General features: G+C 39.9%; 1 protein-coding gene across 3 annotated transcripts in view; it reads right to left on the bottom strand.

Moving 5' to 3' along the window:
• The window catches only part of MARK1 (microtubule affinity regulating kinase 1), an 84845-nt gene that overhangs the window by 39372 nt on the left and 25239 nt on the right, over positions 1-20234 (bottom strand). For all 3 annotated transcript variants that reach the window (XM_072409885.1, XM_072409884.1, XM_072409883.1), the window contains exons 2-3: positions 13936-14139; positions 11253-11306 (exon numbers count right to left, since the gene is read on the bottom strand). In XM_072409885.1, coding sequence (XP_072265986.1) covers positions 11253-11306; positions 13936-14139 — 258 coding nt within the window. The remainder of the gene's footprint in view (positions 1-11252; positions 11307-13935; positions 14140-20234) is intronic.

Here is a 20234-nt window from a genome sequence, read left to right as displayed (position 1 = left end):
TCAACTAGGGTTCTGTGAAACCTTAAGGTTCCTATAGAGGTTGCTAGTGGTTCCTTGAGCAATGAGCAATTTGTGCCTCTCACATCAAGTTAGCACTAACACCAATCATCTTTTTGGCTATCTGTAAGGCTGAGTACACACGTGCAATAATTGTCATTGGAAAGGATCTTTCACAATCCTTTGCAATGACAAACTACTGCACGATGCATGAACAAGCTCTGTACATACAGCACCATTCTGTCCTATGAAGAGGGGAGAACAATGGAGCGACACCCCGCTGAGCTCTCTCCCCTTCACTTTCATTACGATAGTTCCTCTTCGATGGACCCACCAGGACGATGGGCAACGAGCGCTGTACACAAGCCAGATTCTCATCTGATATCAGCCCTCAAGCAATTATCGGACAAGAATCATGTGTGTACGTAGCCTAAGGGTGACATTCTTGCCACCCATTACAACACTAACATACTGTGAGATGTAAATATAGTAATTATAGAAGGGGAGAAGGGGTTCCCTGAAGACCTGAGTTCAAGAGTTACCCCATGTTAAAAAGGTTAAGGATAGACTTTACTATGCAATGGTTGAAAGCTATCAGTTTTTTGCTCTACTATCAGTAACTCTTAGCAAGGTCAGGCTTGATTTTCCCTTACATTTGATTAATATTCCGTTTTAACAATCCAGTTCCAAAAAATTTGGAATGCTGTGCAAAATGTAATTAAAAACCTTATTGTTGAAATTATTGAAATCCTTAATTGAATTGGAAATAATAAAAAATATTATTATTGCTTATTTTGAGTTTAATTTATTCAAAAATTATTTATATTATCTTGATTGTATCACCTAATAACAGCAGTCCAAAAAAAAAAAAAATGGAGATCCTAGAATGAAATGTTGTCCTATCCTTTCCCAATAAAGTATTTCAACTGCTCAACAGTTTGTGGCCTCCTTTGCTCCTATTCCCCCTCATACAGAGACATACAACCTCATGGATCCTGACTTTTGAACCAACAACAAGACAGATCGTACTCTCTCCTCGTTAGCCCTCGGGACACGGCATCCATGATTTCCAAAGAACATTAGAGGTAGCTTAAACCACCAGGGAGGATGAGCAAACCTCAATGGATTTAACTACCAGTAAGAAAGAACCCACTTTAATGGATTTAAACTATCCATTAGCGTGCGCCAACCTGAATGGCCTAAATCAGTGGTCAGCAATCTTTTCGGAGTGTCAGACCAATAAATTTACTGGCAAATGCACGGGGACCTGGGTGCAACTCAAAGGGGAAGAAACTTCCCCTTTAGTGACGTCAAAGCCAGAACCCACCCACTCCCTCATCGCAGGTCTGATCCTGCGATGAAAGAGTGGGCAGGTTGTGTCCAGAGACACACACCGCCCACTGCCCTGAGCCTGCGATCCGTAAGTGAGACATGGTCAGCGACTTCACTCGGGGGTGCACCGGCCAGAGCCGAACACATCCAAAATTTTCACCCGGACCACTGGTTGGCAGCCGTCGGTTTAAACCACTATTAAATGTGAGCCACCTTCAATGGTTTGACCATCTTTAAGGGTGAACCATCTTCCATGGATTTAAACTACCATTGAGGGTGAGCCAACGTCAATGGATTCAACCACCAGTAAAAGTGAACAATAAGGGTGAACCATTTTCAATAGATTCATTAGTGAGGGTAGGTACTTGCTACAGCCATGGGGTGAGGGTGAGAAAACTACTTTAGCTTAATGTAAAAGCTTACTAGAGAGTGAAGAAGCTCAGTGATTCAAACCTTCAGCCCTCCTAAAAGTGGGTCTCCTCTACTGGCTTCACATTCTAGAACCATAAAGCTTGCTTTGCCAAATCAAGAAAAATCACCCCATTGGTCTTTTTTCTACACATCAACATCCAATAATCCATCTTTACATGGTCGATTAAACAAAGACGTAGAGCAAGAAATCAACTCCATCCATCAACACCTTCGGCCATGAGACAACTCTACCAACAAAATAATATGCCAAAGAAAAATACTCATTAAACTTTAATACAAATACTACTAAGCATGTGTAGGGATGAATATCATAATAACTGAATAGGAATGCAATGCAACTCAACAATGCATTGCAGGCCCAGCACAAAGGATGAGCTCGTTTCCCCTGGGCGTGAAGGACAACACTAAACGTCCATACGGCTGCACAAGGACACTTCATGAAGATTGCCCATTTTGCATTGCCAGTTCAATAAAAAAAAAAAGAAGCATTTTCACACATCACTGTGGAGAAAAGCACTAAAAATGGATAATGCATTGCACATCTGCTGTTGATGTTTGTTTCCTTCTACATTACACCTCTTGGTTGCCTTTCTATGATATTTATTGCTACAGGATCATTTGGGTGGATGTTTATTTGTATTTCAGGGTGATGATTATTTTGTAAAGGATTTGCTGTGTTTTGTAGCATGTATACACATATGTGATTGTCCTTGATATTCTAATGCTATATTTATTCTATACTGACAGCTGAAAAGCATAGAAAATTGCATTCTTATTATATCTGCTCAATAAAAGGAGTACAAAAAATCCTGCCATAAAGGAATGTTCTATTCTCTATGCCTTTGCTGTTTTCTAATCTCAAGTGGGGTTATCAGACCTGCCAAGTTCTCCCCTGCCAACTACATAACACCTCCTCACTATGTAGAGGTGATAATAGGAGGTGTCTGTCGAACAAATGGAAAAACCAGCTACATTTATAAGGCTCCCTACAAAGATGCATTGTGGTAAATAAGTGTTGTCACCCTAGGACAGTTACCGTGTTACTGGCTGATCACCAGGTGAAAAAAAAAGGATTTGGCTGAGCCAGGAAAGGTAAAAGTTTACTTTATGAGACTTGTGCATCACATAACTTGACCTAGAGCTTGTTTCAAGAAGTTTCCCAGTGTTTTGTGGAACCCCTGGGGTACCTACAGAGGTTGCCAGGGGTAAGTTTAACTGACACTAATGTTTTTTTTGGCTATCTTTAAGGGCGACAATCTCCAGACCTTTTGCCCAATGGCCGGCAATGAAGGAGGCCTTCTGCCCAATGGCTGGCAATTGCGGAGGCACTCTCCCTAGTGACCACAACACTATTGTACTGTGACCTGTGGGTATATTATCTATAGTTTATACAGTATCTATAGACTATAGTATCTATAGTTGTGCCCTAAAGACCTGAAAGTTAGTTTAAGGGGTTCCTCCATGGTAAAAAGGTTGTGAAAGGTTGGTTTAGACTGTGATACAGCAGCCCTTTAGTTGTATTTTCATTTTAAATCTTCATATTGCATTCAAACCGATTTGCAACTTTTTTTCTTTAATTGCAGCACTCTACAATGAACATTACCCTCGGTGGTACGTTGTGTTGTCATGTTTCAGATTGTTGCAGGACCCATAATGCACACTGGCTTATTTATTTGAAATAAAATTGTTTAAAATCCCTTCAAAAGGTTTACCAATTCAGCCAAGGAACAAAACACACAATTATTTTGTAACCTTCTTCCTGAATCTATCAGCCTCCCTATGGGAACTGTTTTTTCCACTTCTGCCGGTGTGTGTTCTATAAAAAGCCATCACACCTAGCTAGCGTATAAGTTTAGAAAACGATACACCACATCCCGCAGTGATTAACGGGTCCTTTGTGTCACCAACGGCATTGAGCCAAGAGCACAAAAACCCATCGGCACCATGGGAAATGACTGACTAGCTGCATGCATGTTCATTACTGACATTAGGCCCGCTGTAGCGATATTTAACGCAGCGGTACTGCAAAGAGTCAACAAATTCCGCTGCTATTTACAACAACAACTAGCAGCAAACGCCATCACATCAGAAATATGTAACTGGATTAACACTCGCAGGTAGGAGGCCATGGAAAACCAGGGATTTCCATCATTTCCAACATCTCAGTAAAGAAAATAACTTGTGATTTATGAGTATCTTTAGCTACAACTTTTTCATAATAAAGCTGAAAAGTAGTACAAGTAGCCAATTAAGTTTAAGTTCAATTTTTAAGAATATACGATCAGGCAGATTTTGATTGCAGAAGGAGACAGGCGATGTCCCCACTGCAATAATCCCTCCTACCTGCCTGATTGCGCCTGGAATCTGGCAATACCACTGAGCTGCGCATGTGTGTCAGCTTTGGTTGCCAGAATACCAGGCAATCCCGCTTCCCTTGCGCATGTCGGGAATGAATGAATTCTTGCACACCTGCACAGGACATTATTTCAGCCTGGCCAATCAAGATGGCCAAATATCCTCTACAGGAAGAAAAGAAAGATAGCTACCGCTTTCGAGAGAACAGGAAAGGGTTTTCTTCCGCTTTATGACAGAAGAATTTTGTGGTATGCTCCCCAATAATTTGGGATTTAGGTTTAATTCTTGTGTGGGAAAACAAACCGTAAGTGAAGAGAAATTTTGCCTAAATTATGGGAATTCCCTCCTTTCACTGCATTCTTACCTCTTGCTTTTACAAAGCAAGGTGAGACTGTTTAGCTTCCACTTTTTTGACTTCATATCTAAGCTTTGCCCATCCACTGTTCCTGTCCCATGAGATGCTTTGCTGGCACACTCCCTTGACAGAGGTTAAAAAGTACCAGGGACACGGCTTGCATTTTTCTGCATGGATCCTGATGAAGATATTTAAAATCACTTCCTACCTGGAGACACAGGATGTTAGAGGAAGTTTCTGCAACGTTTTCATATTAAATACGCTTCAGTGTTCAACACAGAATTTTTTTTAAGCTGGATGGGAAGAAATTGTAGGTGGGTGGCAGCCCCAGTATTGTCACGCAACTCATTGGTAACCACCCAAAAACAGCTGGGTGGGCACCAAAAAGTGCCGGGTGGTGGGCCCAGCTGGGGAGAACACTGCAGTTTAATGATGATCTGATGGGGTGGAATTCTATCAAGATCCAAAAAGTACACAGCAGAAGCAACGTCATTGCTCAGGGATCAGTCAGCACAAGCAAATCCCCAGTGCTGGACCAAGAAATGCAACCGGAAGAAGACCTGATCGCCAATATGGCGGGGGGGGGGGCATACAGATAGGTTGAGGGTAATGGATTGGAGCGAGGCAAGAAATAGGCCTCCTGGTATTCAAAAGAAAAACTATGGTTTGAAAAAGAAAGGCAAAATAGAAATAACACCTTGCTTTACATTTTCTGTTGAGAAAAAACAAAAAAGGAAAACCTCACCATCACATATGGCAGCCAGTCAATGTAAAAAGAGATGGGAAAAATGACAAAATTGTAAAACTAGGTACATCACAGACAGAAATCTTTCATTGCTTGGCATGATGTGCCAATTTAGATACAACAGGGCTCCATGGCTTTCTTTTATGCCGAGGTTTATAGTGAAACATCAAATTTGTTACATTTTAATGGCCATTAGAAATGAATAGGCCATTCTATTTTCTTTGCAGAGTCATTTATTAAATTGTGTTCATCTCATTTCTCTTGATTTCTAGAGGCCTCTGTAGCAGAATATGCAGCACTTAGGGGACAGAATGGGTAATAAAATTAGGGATGTGCTCTTTATCCTGCTGAATTATTCAATGCTGGCTTCTGTTCCATTAGTGATATTGAGCGGACTGTAGATTGCTTCTAATCGCGCTCCCGGGGACTGTGGTCAGGACGCTGCTGATGGCCAAAGCTGTCCAATACAGATATAATGGCAGGAGGACATGGTAAAGCATATTGTGCGGCCCAGCACAGCCAGAGACATTGGATATAAATCGTACGAGATAACTATTTGAGCTACACTAGTCACTTCTCAGAAAGCAAACTGCTTGATCAAATCTATTTTTAATGCCATATTATGGAGGGTATCAGAGGGAATTTGTGCACAATCAACCAGAACAGCAATTGTGAGGTGAGGTTCTGATGTTGGAGAAGTCTTGGATTGCAATGGGCATTCCTTTTCATCATAAAGGTGCTGGGATCTGGGTTCTGTTCAGATACTTCTTATGCTCCTCCACTTCACATTCAACAAACCGTGTCTTTATGGCGCTGGCTTTGTGCAATGGAGAATAGTCATGTTGGAACAAAATAAGGGGCTTCCTCTAACTCTTGTCACAATATATGAAAAACGTCTTTGTGCAAAGGTTTGCTAGAATAATGTAAGGAGGTACAGCAGTGTGCACAGCATGTAGCCACCCCTCAACAACCTCACAAAATTATACATGTACATAATTGTTTCTCAACTAGGTTTATGTGGAACCCTAGGGTTCCTCCAGAGGTTGCCAGGGGTTCTTTGAGCAATTTGTACCTCCCATGTTTTGGCTTTCTGTAAGGGAGACATTACTCCCAATATCCAACATTATAGGAGGCATTATTCCCACTGACCACCACAATAATATTCTGCAAGCTGTGGATACAGTAAATATAGCAGAGATTCCCCAAGACCTGAAAGTTATTTGAAGGGTTCACCTATGTTAAAAATCTTGGGAAAGGCCGACATCTCTCTCTGTGTCTGTTTAAAGCTATCAAATGTAAATAGAGGAATAAGTAGCGCTCTGTAGCTTTTACTTGTACATGTTAATGGAACAGGCATTCCTCCCACTGACCACCATACTAATGTACTGTGAGCTGAGGATATAGTAATTACAGTAGGGGTTCCCTGAAGACCTAAAAGATTTTTCCAATGTTTCCGGTGTTAAAAAGGTCAAGAAAGGGCATTTGGATCGGACCACAAACATTTTTATTTCTGTTGCATAAGTCTACGATGGTACCAAGTTCTGGACCCCTCTTCCTCCTAAGTCCAATTGATATTGGCAGAAAATGTTAATAATGTGCAAATAATAGTAATTTTGAACATAAAAATACAAACTGGCTGGAGAGGCAATATTCAAACCAGAGGTTTTTTTAAGCTGGGTGGGAAGAAATTGTAGGTGGTGGCAGCCCTTGTATTGTGACCCAATTCATCAGTAACTGCCCCAAAACCGCCGAGTGGTTACTGAAAAGTGCCGGTTGTGCACCCAGCTTTAAGGGGCTGGGGAGAACACCGAGAGGGATCATTATGATGCTACTGGCAGGCTTAAACATGTATTTTAGTATACGTGAACCAAGAATCCCTGTTTTCATGCAAATTGTTTTGAATTGTGCAGAGGGTTAACTGAAAATGTTGTACTTTACAGGGATTACCTAAATAGTGCAATTAGAAAACACAATCATCAACCCATGTCCTATGGGAGCAGGTCAACCTAGACCTACCCCCAACTGGTGAAAGCAGCAAAGCGATATGCCAATCACTCTGATTTCTTTTCCTATCAGCATGCTTCTTGTAAGCACATAAACCAAATAGCTTCTTGTGCCATCTCGCACTTTTCTGTACAGCAAGATGCTGGTAATGGTCTAAGTTCAGGCACCTCTACTGCTTGCCATGAAAAAAAACACGAATAATAATTAAAGAGCTGCATTAATCTGTGTCTTTTACTTCTGCCTGGAGCTCATCTTTAATAAACCTACATTCATTTTGCTAACCATGACACTATGATGAATAAGCGGACTCCTAAGGGTATAGCAAAAGGCCCACAGGGATTGTGAGAATGACACACACAGCATTAACAATGGACGATGAAGAGATTCTATTCATCTACTTTCTAGAAAAGACTCAAGGTGAAACTCTGCACGCTGTAATTTTGGTTATGAATCAGCCTGCTTCCATCCGGTCTCTCTGAAGAATTCCTGCAAATCAGTGGTGAATATCACCTAATGAGGAGAACGTTACCAACCTACAGACTATTCAGACTCTCGTTTAGCAAGTTAGTGAACTCAACCCCACATTTACAGGTCAAAAAAAATAATCACTATTTACTTCAATTCTGAAAGAATTTTTACCGGAACTATCTTTACTTTATCTTCACTCCCAACACAGCAAAAATAGAATGTAGAGCAATAAAACCTAATTACAGGTTTTCAGGCACCGGGGGCTAGTGAGGGAGGTGTTGAGACATCCAGAAGAAGACTCCAGGTAAACACTTAGAAGTATGATGTTGCAAACGTGCAGGCACGTGGCGCAAAAAGCTGCAAAGCAGGTGCCAGTTAGACGTGGCGTCATGCTGATAACTGCAATGTTGTGAATCACAAGAATAGGTTAAGGAGAATCACAAATACTTTGACATTTTAAATAACTCACAGACGTGAATTTCTATTCACTATGACTATGGACTTTGTAAAGAGCTGTGTAAAATGTTGTCGCTATATAAATACTGTGTAATATTAATTATTAATATTATTAAGCATTTTCATTCCTTCTTCTCCAACACTGGGTTGTCCTCTATGTTGCAGACGGCAGCACGAGCATGACATATCAGCATTAATCTCCATATACAAATATACCATGAAGGCAGGAACAGTGTTCAACCCAGAAATTTTTTAAGCTGGGTGACGAAGTTGTAGGCAGGTGGCAGCCCCTGTATTGCTACTCAACACTTCGGGTAACCACCCAAATCAGCCGGGTGGCTACTGAAAATTGCCGGGTGGTGCACCCTGCTGAAAGGGGCTGGGGAGAACCCTGGGACCAGGACACCTTCACAATGTCTTTAAATACTGACAGAGGTCATCTAGTAGTGAAAAGGAATTACTGTGGGGCACAGGTGAATGTTAAATTATTTATAGCAATCACTGCCACTAGTGTCATCTACTCCATAGAAGTACAATCCTTATATAACAATCAGGGTAATGTAATACTGCACCAAGCACCTTAAAAAGATTTCTCTGTACACAAAAGCAATTTTACAAACAAGAATCAGAATGAGGAGACTTGACAAGTTGGTTGGTTTTTCAGAGTGATGCCATCCTCAGTCCATACAATATGGCAGGGAAGCTTGACCGACAGAAAAATTCCACAGCTGATTATCAGGAGTTGCACATTAAGCCTCTTACAGCAAGTCGTATAATAATTTTATATTGCCATTATATTAGGACAATGTAGTTGATGATTGGAGTGGAGGAAGCATGCCGAGACTTACTTTTCCAACATCTGTATGGCAGCAGGCTGCTTATTCCCGGGTTATAAAGATCAGCATTGCTACCTGCTCTGCCAGTCTGCTAATCAATACTGCACACGGCTGAATGTTCAGTGGGCGGCTTGCAGTTATTTATAGTAAAGTAGAAAAAAATCACTTCAATCTGATCTGTACAAAGAGCTGATTCACTGAGCAACGAGATGTATTAGACAACTTGATAAAGTCCATTCTTTTCCTCCTACTATAGCACTTGAACCTGAGGAGCCGTGTCTCATGGAATGCTGACCAGCCATAAGACTGGGCCCAGAAGGGATCGTTGTCAGTAAAGGATTTGTCATTATGCAGCGTTGTTTACTGGTAAGACCCTTTTCCTGGGAACTTATAAATGTAACTGAACCTCAATAGTGGCCAATGAGGTTGTCCGTGAAGATTGGAGATGGATGGACAGGGTACTCAACCCACCTGATCCAAATATTTTTTAATATCAGAGTATCCATGGTACTGAAAATGGACCGAATAGGTGCAGCCAGAGCAGGATTAAATCCACCTCTCAATGCAAAGAACTGCACTAGTTTTACTGCAAGTAAACAAATAGCAGCTACCAAGAATAAAAAAAAACATTTTTTTTTTTTTAAAAAGGCAGACTTTTTAGGTACAAAAAAAAGTATATATTAAAGACGTTTGTATTTAAAATGCATAATCTTTTATTCCATTCCATCGTCAAAAAATAATACGCACAATAACCGAAGTATACATATAATTCCAAAGTTTTTCTCACTACCCAGCGCGTTTCATTTCACTCTCCTCAAATGAAATGCGTATTGCATATAATCCAAAGTTTTTCTCACTGCACCCCATGGTTTTTGTGCATTTCATCTTTTTATGATGGAATAAGTAATGGATTTTTATACACGTCTTAAGAATCCTCTGTACCTGAAAGTCCCACATATATACGCACATATATAATATATAGCTATTATTTCTTGGTAATAATACTTTGTGATACAGTGTAAAGGGCCCATGAATATGCTAAAATTGTAAGCTTGGTGTTGTTATATTGTTTGGTCCTCAAGAACAATTCTTTTGGTGCAAAATCTATACATGCAACTCCATAGAGAAATTCCACTTTTGCCAAATGTCTCCAAGGCATTTCTCTTCATTAAGGGATTCTCTCCTGTCCAACCCTACAATATAGCATAGTCTACGACTAGCAGGAAAATATATCTAGACAAAGAATGCCATTCAGAAATAGGATTGAATTTTATTGGCCAAGTAAGTGTACACTTACTTGGAATTTGACTTGGCAGTTCCTTAATGAGTACAGAAAACATAATAAATCAAATAGAATAACAATAGTTACTAGTACATAAAGAGTTGCTTTTATATGTATACTGCTCCATTTTCCAGGAGTAACAGAAGTTCTGACAGTGCTGGAGGAGTTAATGGAATTCATCATTAGGCAGGACTACTGCCAAAGAGGAAGACTCAATCCTGCCAACAGGGTGGCAGGGGCCAGTGGCAATCGACATCTGCTTTGTATAATTCCTTGAAGGGAGGGCAAACTGCAGTTATTCTTTATGAACTAGTGTCACTTTCTCCCCTACTGTGCATGATCCATAACATCCAGAGATTTGTTCAACTGATCAGAAGCCATCCTTGATTTGGTCTCTGCCAAGTCAACCAGGAACAGCAAATTTTCATATCAATAGCTCTCTAAATTGATAAAGTCAAAGATCTCTAATTGGCCATTTTTATTTCATTTTATCAGTTTAGTAGTATGGAATGCGTGGTCATAATAAATCACTATTGGTAATACACTACAACTGTAAGCAATTACTATTCCATCTCCAAATAGTTTAAAATGTGTGTTTTCAATTTTCTGTGTATTTACAGTGACACGCTGTTAGCTTTTCTATTACTATTTTATACTATTTATTCTACAGGCAAAAATAAAAAGAGAATCCTTAAAGTGAAACTAAAGCAGTAAAAAATTGCTGGGAGTTATTAAAGTAACTTTTGCTGAATTTTCCCTATACCCCACATTGCAATGAACAGTTTTTGTGCATCATAGGCATCTATACAATTCCAAAAACAATATCTGTTGCACTTCATTTTCTCCCATGAACCAATCCAAATGTAGCTTTCAAAAAGAACAACATAACAGCTATATAACACGTCACTGAAGCGCAGAGTTAAACATTCAGATGCAGACAAGCTTTCCAATAACACTTAAATGAAATTAAACCAATGTACCCCCCATTACCTTTTGTAGACTAGTAGGATTCAGCTGAGTCTTATCAATTATTTTCACTGCTACCTGTTAAAGAAATAAAAAAAGGCCATTATACACACACATATATATTATGATATACAAAAAATCATCATCATGGTGAAGCTTTTACAGGTATTGCATGGCCTGTAGTGGATTTCAAGGGTAGAACAAGCAAGGTAAAATGTCCACTAAAGTGGAAGTTTGGATCAGACAGGGCATTCTTGCAGAAAGGAACAACTACAGAAATAAAACAAGTGAGTGTGATTAAACAAGTGAGGGTTTAATTCCGCTTTACATTGGATGTAAAAGAAGTGCTAAAGTTAAAGAGTACAGTAAGACATAAAGGTGTAAAAATAACGTTATGCAGCACAGAGGATCGTTAGGCCCAAAAGTTTCTCCCAGCATCTGATCCCAAATACTTTTACAGCTGCAAATTTTATTGGACATTGACTTTATAGAAATATTTTTTCTGTTTATCAAGAGACAACCTGCACCTTGCCATGGCTAAATATCACCCAACCGAGCTCTCACAACATAAAAGAGCAAACTGTATTTTTGAAGTATCTGTTTCCTTCTGAAATCACATTTTTTACAGTGGCCAATGTTTTTTGGGGCTTTTGCTGATCATAACCTCTCCCCATCTCTACTCTACAGCAGCATTGGAGTCCTATCTGCAACCCCCTCCATTGTATTCATTCATGATGGATTTTTAATTTGCTGTGAAATCCCTAGGTGGGATCCTGGATTTGCATCCTACTGAAGTGGCATTGGATCATTTGGTATTGTAGTATGTGAACTGTAAGCCTTCAATACCTCTATAAAAGTTTAAGGTTGGGATGGAATCAATTCTCCCGAGTAGCAGGTACCCTGTCAGTAATTTTCCAGCATTGTCCAATAAATATAAAGTATATGCTCCTATACACGTTCCCATCTTCTTGGATCAAACAAGATTTTGTGTAGACCCGGACAACCATTAGTTTATTTAAACTACTCAGGGTATATCTTTGGCTCCTCAAAGATTTGTTCCTACAAGCTCCTTAAGGTTGCTTCTGAACATCAAGAAACTGTCTTGACTGCATCCACCTCACCTGGAAAGCTTGTGGACAGTTCTGAATGTAAATAACAAGGATGTTTCTTTTACAGTTCAAGCTTTGGAATCTGTCAGCATGCTGCAGATATATCAGTAATCCTCCTTTTTTTCTTCTGCGCAAGTTCTAAACCTTATGGTAATTAACTTCAGAGCAGTGCCATTTATACATCATTTTTCCGCAAGGGTGACGTTCAAGAAAGAGAATCTTCAGTAAAGGAACCAGTCATCACACATCCTAGACATCCATCTATCTTGGAGAACAAGAGCACCTATATTTTGGTTGGACTCGTCATTGGAACAATGTTGATGGACACTGGAGGAAGCCCTGCTCCCCATTAATTGGTTCATTGGAATTTAAGGCCATCTGTTTGACCCTTTTACACTGGATAGGCCCAATTGACAGTGACCCAATTTGGTCTGTCACATGAATAGACTTTTCTAATAGATCATTTTACTTCTTTCTCTCTTCCAGTGACAACCACAACACTTTGCAGTTCCTAATTACAACAAAAATCCTGGATCTGACCACCAGAGGTGCAAAGAACAAAAACAACTGGCAGGTAAAATCTTTCCTTTTTTAACCTAAACTTAAAAAAAAAAAAAAAAAAAAAAAGTTGAGGAAAAAGACAGCTTTCGGATAAAAATACCCTTTACCTGTATGTAACTGCATCTTTTCTGCTATATCTACCATCATTTCAGAAGCTTTTGTACACTTAGCCCTATGCGTGATCCCATTAATCTGGCAGAGGAGCTCGTGAATTGAGAGCAGCCACAATAAATCCACCAACACACAAGGCCAAGTCAAACCAAAATAAAGTCCATTTGTGAACAGCTGTTTATTGCATTAGCTTCATCTGGGTTCTCTTTGCTATGTACTGGGAAATTGTTAAAAGGCTGTAATTCAAACACTGAATGAGACAGTGCAATCACCCTCCATAATATACAGTATTACCCAGACAACAATGGCCTTGGAATGGGATGCTGGCTTGGTGCCCTGTCCTGACTCAAAGCCATGTCCTGTCTCATTCACAAGCTGCAAACTTCCCCAGATTACAGTGCAGCTTGAATCTTAAAAGAAACTGTCACCAACCTTTAAAAAATGCAGGTAAAAGTACAAAAATATAAGTATTTTAAATGCTTCCTTTAGTTAATTTCCATAAATTTATATTGACTAACAATTTACCTTTGAACTTGCTACTGTACCTACTCCAGAGAGTGTCCATTTACTAGCTCAGCCCTCTTCCTCCTTTTACGTTATACCCCTCTCCTTTTCTAAGAGGGCCTTATCACTCTGTGCTGGGCCAGCTCTTCTCCCCTTTTACAACATAACCTATTGTGTAGATGCCCAGAAAGAAAGAAAACCATACAGTGACTGCTCTGCATCTTCTAACATTACATCCAAGAGAGCCAAGCCCAGCAAGAGAGTGTCAAGGATTTCAGATACATACACAAACCACTTTACAGGTAAATAATGTTCCTAAAGTATTTTAAAACACAATATAATTCAATGGGAAGACTTTTGGTGAAATGAATGGTATGGTAACAGTATCTTGTGTCCCATAATTCCAAGCTTTTTGTACTCACCTCTCTACCTGTGAGAACATGTCTGGCCAATTTCACCTTGGCAAAGTTGCCTTTGCCGATGGTTTTCAGCAGGCGGTAATTTCCAATATGCGGCTGTTCATCGGTAGTGGAGGCGATGGAGTTACGACATCGCGGTAGGCTCTGTCTGCTGCTTGACTTTGTAGGAGGAACGAGAGGCTCCGGGTACCCATCCAGAGACGTGTGCTGCAAGACAAGAACAATCATTTTACTATGATGAACCACAAGCTCTCAGTGACATAAAACTGTAATTTCTATTAAATTACAAATAGAAATTACAAATACAAATTACCCCCCTCAAACCTTCTTTAGTTCTTCTGGCATTATTAAGTGGGTCCACAACCTTTGTCAACTAGCTCTAATGCTGAAAACCAATGAGCAGTCACATGAGCAATGCCCAGGCAATATTCATGTGATCTCTGCTAAAAGGGCTTTGCAGTGAAATTCAGGTACTTCCAAAACTTGCATTCAGAAATATACATTTTTATATGCATTATGGAGATTATGTAATTTTGAGATACAAATGGCACACAGGTTTGAACCCTCACCAAACAATAAAAAAAAAAGAATCAAAATGATGGCTTTAAATAAACAATAAATTTGGTCAAATAATATCAACTGCACTGTAATAAGATTATTCTATCCCATAGCCTTTAGCATTCAGATACGAAAAAAACAGCATGTCATCTCACTAGCCATAAATTGTTGCCCTCAAGTTTATCCTGGCAGTTAAACATTTGTAACCTTAGATATTCGCACCAGTAGCCAAAATGTCATTTAATGACGAGTGTCTCTGGGGATTTGGTCCGATGCTGCCAGCCCTTGCTGTCCCTGGAGGTAATCATTACAATTGGGGAAAAAACAAAAAAATACTAACATACTGAAAACTGAACTACAAGAGAAAAAAAATTTATATATAAAATACCATGTAAATGCAAAGTGCAGCAACACAAGATATGTGTGGGTTGTCATTCATTATTACTACAGTGCAATACACCACAGAGGATTGATGTACTTATAAAAGAACAGCATTTGCAAATTTTCTTGCAATGTTGTGTACTGGGAACAATGGGTTGCACCAACGCAAAGCGCACGAACGCGAACGCCACACAGTTTTTTGTTGTTTTTTTTTAAATGCAGCGAACAGTTGTAGTAAGACTAGGCCTGTCTTGTACATATAGACATCAATCCATACAAGAGAGGTGCAGAAAAAGTGGTTTACAAAAGGCAACTTGCAAAGTGCATTTTTTTGACTCCAGGTTGCACATATAAAAACAGATCTGTTGTCTGTCGCTTTACAGAGTCTTCAACCAAGCCTCAGCAAGTTTTCATCAACATTCAAGAAGTCTTTTAAAGCAACGGTTAGGACTATTATAATGGCAATATTACATGTGCTCAGTATGCAGCTGATTTCCCCCTTCCACACCTTGTCCTGCACTGTGTTTGTATGGAGGCTGCCATCCTGTATATAGGAAGGGCTTTGCTTCCCCTTGTCAGAGCCTCCAGCAAGGAGAACAGCGAGTAGCATGGTAGAGATCTCCAGACTTTTTGAGACTACTAATTATACATTTATGAGGTTTTAGGTATAGAAGTGCCTGGGCACCCTCAGAAACTAAAATTTGCAACACTTTTAGGCTTTACTGCTGAATATTTTTTTTTGGCTGTATTGGCCATGAGTAAAATAAGGGTTGAAGGATAAAAATGGGAAGAAGCACTAATGCTTAGCTTCAGTTTAGATAATGCCGTTATGGAGACGTAATGGTACAGAAGGAAAGCATACACACACCAGGTATCAATATCAAGAATGGAATCCTTTATTGTATACAAAGTTCCATGGGTGACATTGAACATCGGGAGACATCTGCACATCAGCAGAATTATTTCCAGAATTTTATCTGCCAAGCCATCAATACCCAAAAAGGTCCACTGCAGTTGAAACACAAACCCATCTGAACATTTAGTCATCCCACTTATACCTGTATTGCGTTGCAGGTAAAAATAAAGTCAAGCAAAGCACAGGAAATAAAACAACATGCTTGTTGAAGAAGGCATCCTGTGCATAAATCTAAACCATGTTGCAGGTGCCGGGATTCCTAGGCATTATCAGTCTCTATAGATATGCCATTTGCACACCCCAATAAGGTTAAAAAGATACCTGCAGTAAAGATGCATTAAAATCGCGTCACAACATGCAAATGTTCTGGGGGTAAACCGGAGCCCTTTATCAAGACAAGCATCAGGCAAATTTATTGCAAAAAAAACGAGTTGCTTTAACCTTTATTCCAGTGTGCCGACAGCCATGTTCAGTGGAAGAAAAACATTTTGCCTGCTTTAAAAATGCATTTCCTAAAATAAAGAACAATAGTACCAAATATGTAGCAACACTTAAAACCAACAATAATATGCTTCGTCAAAGAGAACACAAGTATATCCATATGGTTTTCCTGCTGCGATCAGAAAATTCACCCCCGTCACGTGACATTGAAGGGTCACAATCCGAGCTTAGAGATACTCATTCCCAGTTGGCCGGACCTCAGCTAGAGCCAAAATAACACAACTTTCCCATGTTACAGACTTTACAATGGGGAAAAGAAAAATTCAGGGACTTCACCACATAAAATCATCATCTACAATAACAGGAAACAAATTGTTCTTTGGATAGCAAAATGGGGGCCAGAGCAACCAATCCCAAGTCTTTTTCAATTGCATATAGAAAATTAAAAGGGCCGTTATATAAAGCAGAGATCATTGATCACAGGCCACGTCTTGGCCATAAAAGCCAGCCTAGTATTAAAAAAAATACATTTACGCTTATTATTAACAGTATTTATACAGCGCCAACATATTCTGCAGCACTGTACATTAAATAAGGTTTGCAAACGACAGACTTATACAGACCTTGACACAGGAGGAGGCGAGGACCCTGACCCGAGGAGCTTACAATTCACTAGATGCGTGTCTGATATTTGTGTCTCCATGTAAATAATAACCCTCTATTGTTTTGGTCCAAATTTTGGATCTCTAATTATTTTTTTAGCTCCATAGCGAGGGTCACAAAGCACAGCCCAATCATAGCTCTTTTTTTTATTCTCAGAGTGTCCATTTGCTTACTGCGATGGGCCAGCTCCTCCCAAGTTAAGGACATCCGACATACGGACGACTCCTAGATACGAACGGGCTTTCCTGCTCACTCATGTATGAGTGAAGGGGAATACCATGCAGCATCAATTTTTTCGGTCTGAGTTGGGGCTCCCAAAGTCACATCCCAGTATGTCTCTTAGATTGTAAGCTTTGTAGATCAGAGAACACTCCTCCTGCGCCACGGTTAGCATTTTGTCGTTTGTAATTAAAAAAGCACCAACATATTATATAGCGCTGTAAGTTAATGTTTAATAAATAATGGAATGATAATATACAAGGGAGGCTTTTACAAGTAAATACCATACATAAAATATCTTAGTAAAAATAAGTTAAAAAAACCCATGGAATGGCTGCAATTGACAAATATTCTGGTCACAGGGTCTCTTTAAAGTAAGAAAGTGCTAATGGGGTAAATATTTTTTTAACCTTTGTCATTTTGTTTTTTTGTTTGCAGATTCCTGAAAGGCGGCATTAAATTGCATCATGCCGTTTGTCTCTTAGATTCATCTCACTTTAGGTTTTTTTATGTTGTTGGACTTTTGCTCTTTGTAACCTAGCATATAACACACGACAGCTTATACCGCCAGGTTCTAATAATGAAGTTAATTAAACCTGGCTAACTGTGCACAAGATTTATAGAAAACCATGTCTTAAAGCCAAATATTGTGCATAACCATCGTCATGGCAACCGGGCACAAATACAGCCTTCACCAAGTAGGCCTCAGACAAGTTATTACCACAATGTACAAAATCATTGAATGACCTACAAAGAGACCTTAGGATTGCCCTAAGGTGACAAAAATAAAAGGTCAACACAACCGGGATAATATAATATAGATTTTATATCTAAGGTGTTGATACTTTTGACCAACAACACTGAAAAATAGAGAGGCCTGCAATTTGCCAGTCAACAATTTGCACATCTGAAATAGGCAGTCCAGATTTGGGCACCACACAAATGGTATTGTGGAACTGTAGAATGGAGGAAACTCCGCTATGAGGAGAGATTAGCTTAACTGAATTTATTCTCCCTTGAGAAGAGACATTTAAAGCAGAAGTGAACCCAAAACAATAAAATCACATTTACAACACATCAGTCTATCAGTCAGAAGGTTTCTTTTATTGGGTTCCGCGTTGCCACCGTATCCATTTTCAGCGCGGCACAGGGGGAGCGCCAGGTGCCACCATCTTCTCCTCTCTTCATCCTGGTTCTTCCTCCTACGTCACCAAATCTCACACTGTGCAGCCGCGAGATCGGGTGATGTAGATGGGGGAAAAACTTGCCAATCTGACTGCACATGTGTGAGATCGTCAATTTTAATGAAAGGGCTCCTTCTGCGCATGCCAGAAATGCTCAGGCATATGCAGAAGGAGCAGGCAAGAGCCTCCCAGGATGCATGACGTAGGTAGGTATTTTAGGGTTGTCTACCCTAAAATTCTGAGTTAGGGTACGCTTTAAGGGGGGATATGATCATCCTGTATAAATATATAAATTCATATTGAGAACTCTCTTCCCAACTATTCACTTTAAAATCATTACAAAAGGACAAGAGGGAACTGATTGCATCTGGAGGAAAAGAAGTTTAATCTCCAGATAAGGAAGGGATTCTTCACTGTAAAGGTGTGAAAATGTGGAATCGGCTTCCTCAGGAAAGAGTTTCAGCAAGTTCTATAGATTGATTTAGGAAAAAGCTGGATGCTTTCTAGAATCACAGAATATAACTGGGGATTAAAGCTAACCGTAAAGATAATTGCTGATTCAGGGAACATCTGATTGCCTCATGGAATCAGGAAGGAATTTTTTTCCCCCGTTGGAGCAAATTGTACCAGGGTTTTATTTTTATTTTTTTTTTGCCTTCCTCCAGATCAACTATGTCCATAGGGTTTTATTTATGGGATATGTTTATTACCATAGTGGTTGAACTTGATGGACTGATGTCTTTTTCCAACCTAACTTACTATGTAACAATGATGGTGTGATGTCCCAGATACATTTAGACCAACATGGTGCGTTTTTTTTTTTTTTTACTGTATTAAACTGGTGCTGCAGGTTAGTATATTTGCCTATGTTCCTTAATGACAGGACACTTTCTGGTGATAGGAAGAACAATGACGGCGAGAATTGTAAAGCACCTACTGTGGCAACCTGTGTCATGGATACAGTTTAGTGTTCTCCCCAGCATGTTTTTGCCAGGCGCATCACCCAGGGCTATTCACTAGCTAACAAACACTTAGCAATTGGTGTACCTTTTGCAAGTATGACCGCAGGACACCAACAGGCATGCCGTTATGCGGACCATTGTGTATAATGCATAGATGACAGCAGGACTCCAGCAGTTTTGTGATCATCGACTCAGTGGCCAGTTCGCCTATCAAATATGACAAGGGACACCTGCAGCCCCATTGTCATCACTCAACAGCCATGTTGTCCCTTGTTAGGACTCCAGCAGCCCCACCATCATCCAATTTGAGGACAGTATGCCCCACGAGGATGATGGGGGCACCAGCAGTCATTCGACTATTGGGCAGTGTGGCCCTGTCAAGGATCATGTTGCCCAACGGTCATTCGGACAGCCATTTACTTTTATCCTGGGTATCACACTTGAAACTATTTGGGATGACCCCTAATATCTAGAAGAGTAGGACAATGCAGGGAGTCCAGAATACTTTTATTTTGCCCTAGTAAGTAGCCATTCTCTTTCATCCTGGGTGCATTTGAATCCATTTGGAATGACCCCTATTATCTAGGAAAGAACACTACAGGGAGTTGGGCAAACTTTCTTCTGCCCTAATAAAGTACCCTCTGTCTTGGTGGAGTAGATTTTTCCCCCCACCCGGCTTCCCCTGTGGTTGCTTGGACTAAATGAACTGCTTGTACCTTTGTGGAAGTTATGGAATCCCAGCTTAGCCAATCAAGATGGCTGAAGATTAAAACAAGGATGAGAAGGAACATGATGGTGGCGCATACAACAGAACAGGGAAAGGTAAGTATAAACAGGGTTTATTTCTGCTTTAAAGTCAACGTAAATGTTTAAAAAAAAAAAAATCAGTTCCTAGTTTAAAACAAAAAAAAAAAAGTTGCAGGCAACTTTTTCACTGAGGTTTTTGCCCTGCACACCATCTATCTATATATCTCATCC

This window comes from Pyxicephalus adspersus, chromosome 4 (assembly GCF_032062135.1).
Source record: "Pyxicephalus adspersus chromosome 4, UCB_Pads_2.0, whole genome shotgun sequence".
NCBI lineage: Eukaryota > Metazoa > Chordata > Amphibia > Anura > Pyxicephalidae > Pyxicephalus > Pyxicephalus adspersus.
Note: the sequence above shows the minus strand (reverse complement) of the source record. Positions and strands in the feature narration are given on the sequence as shown.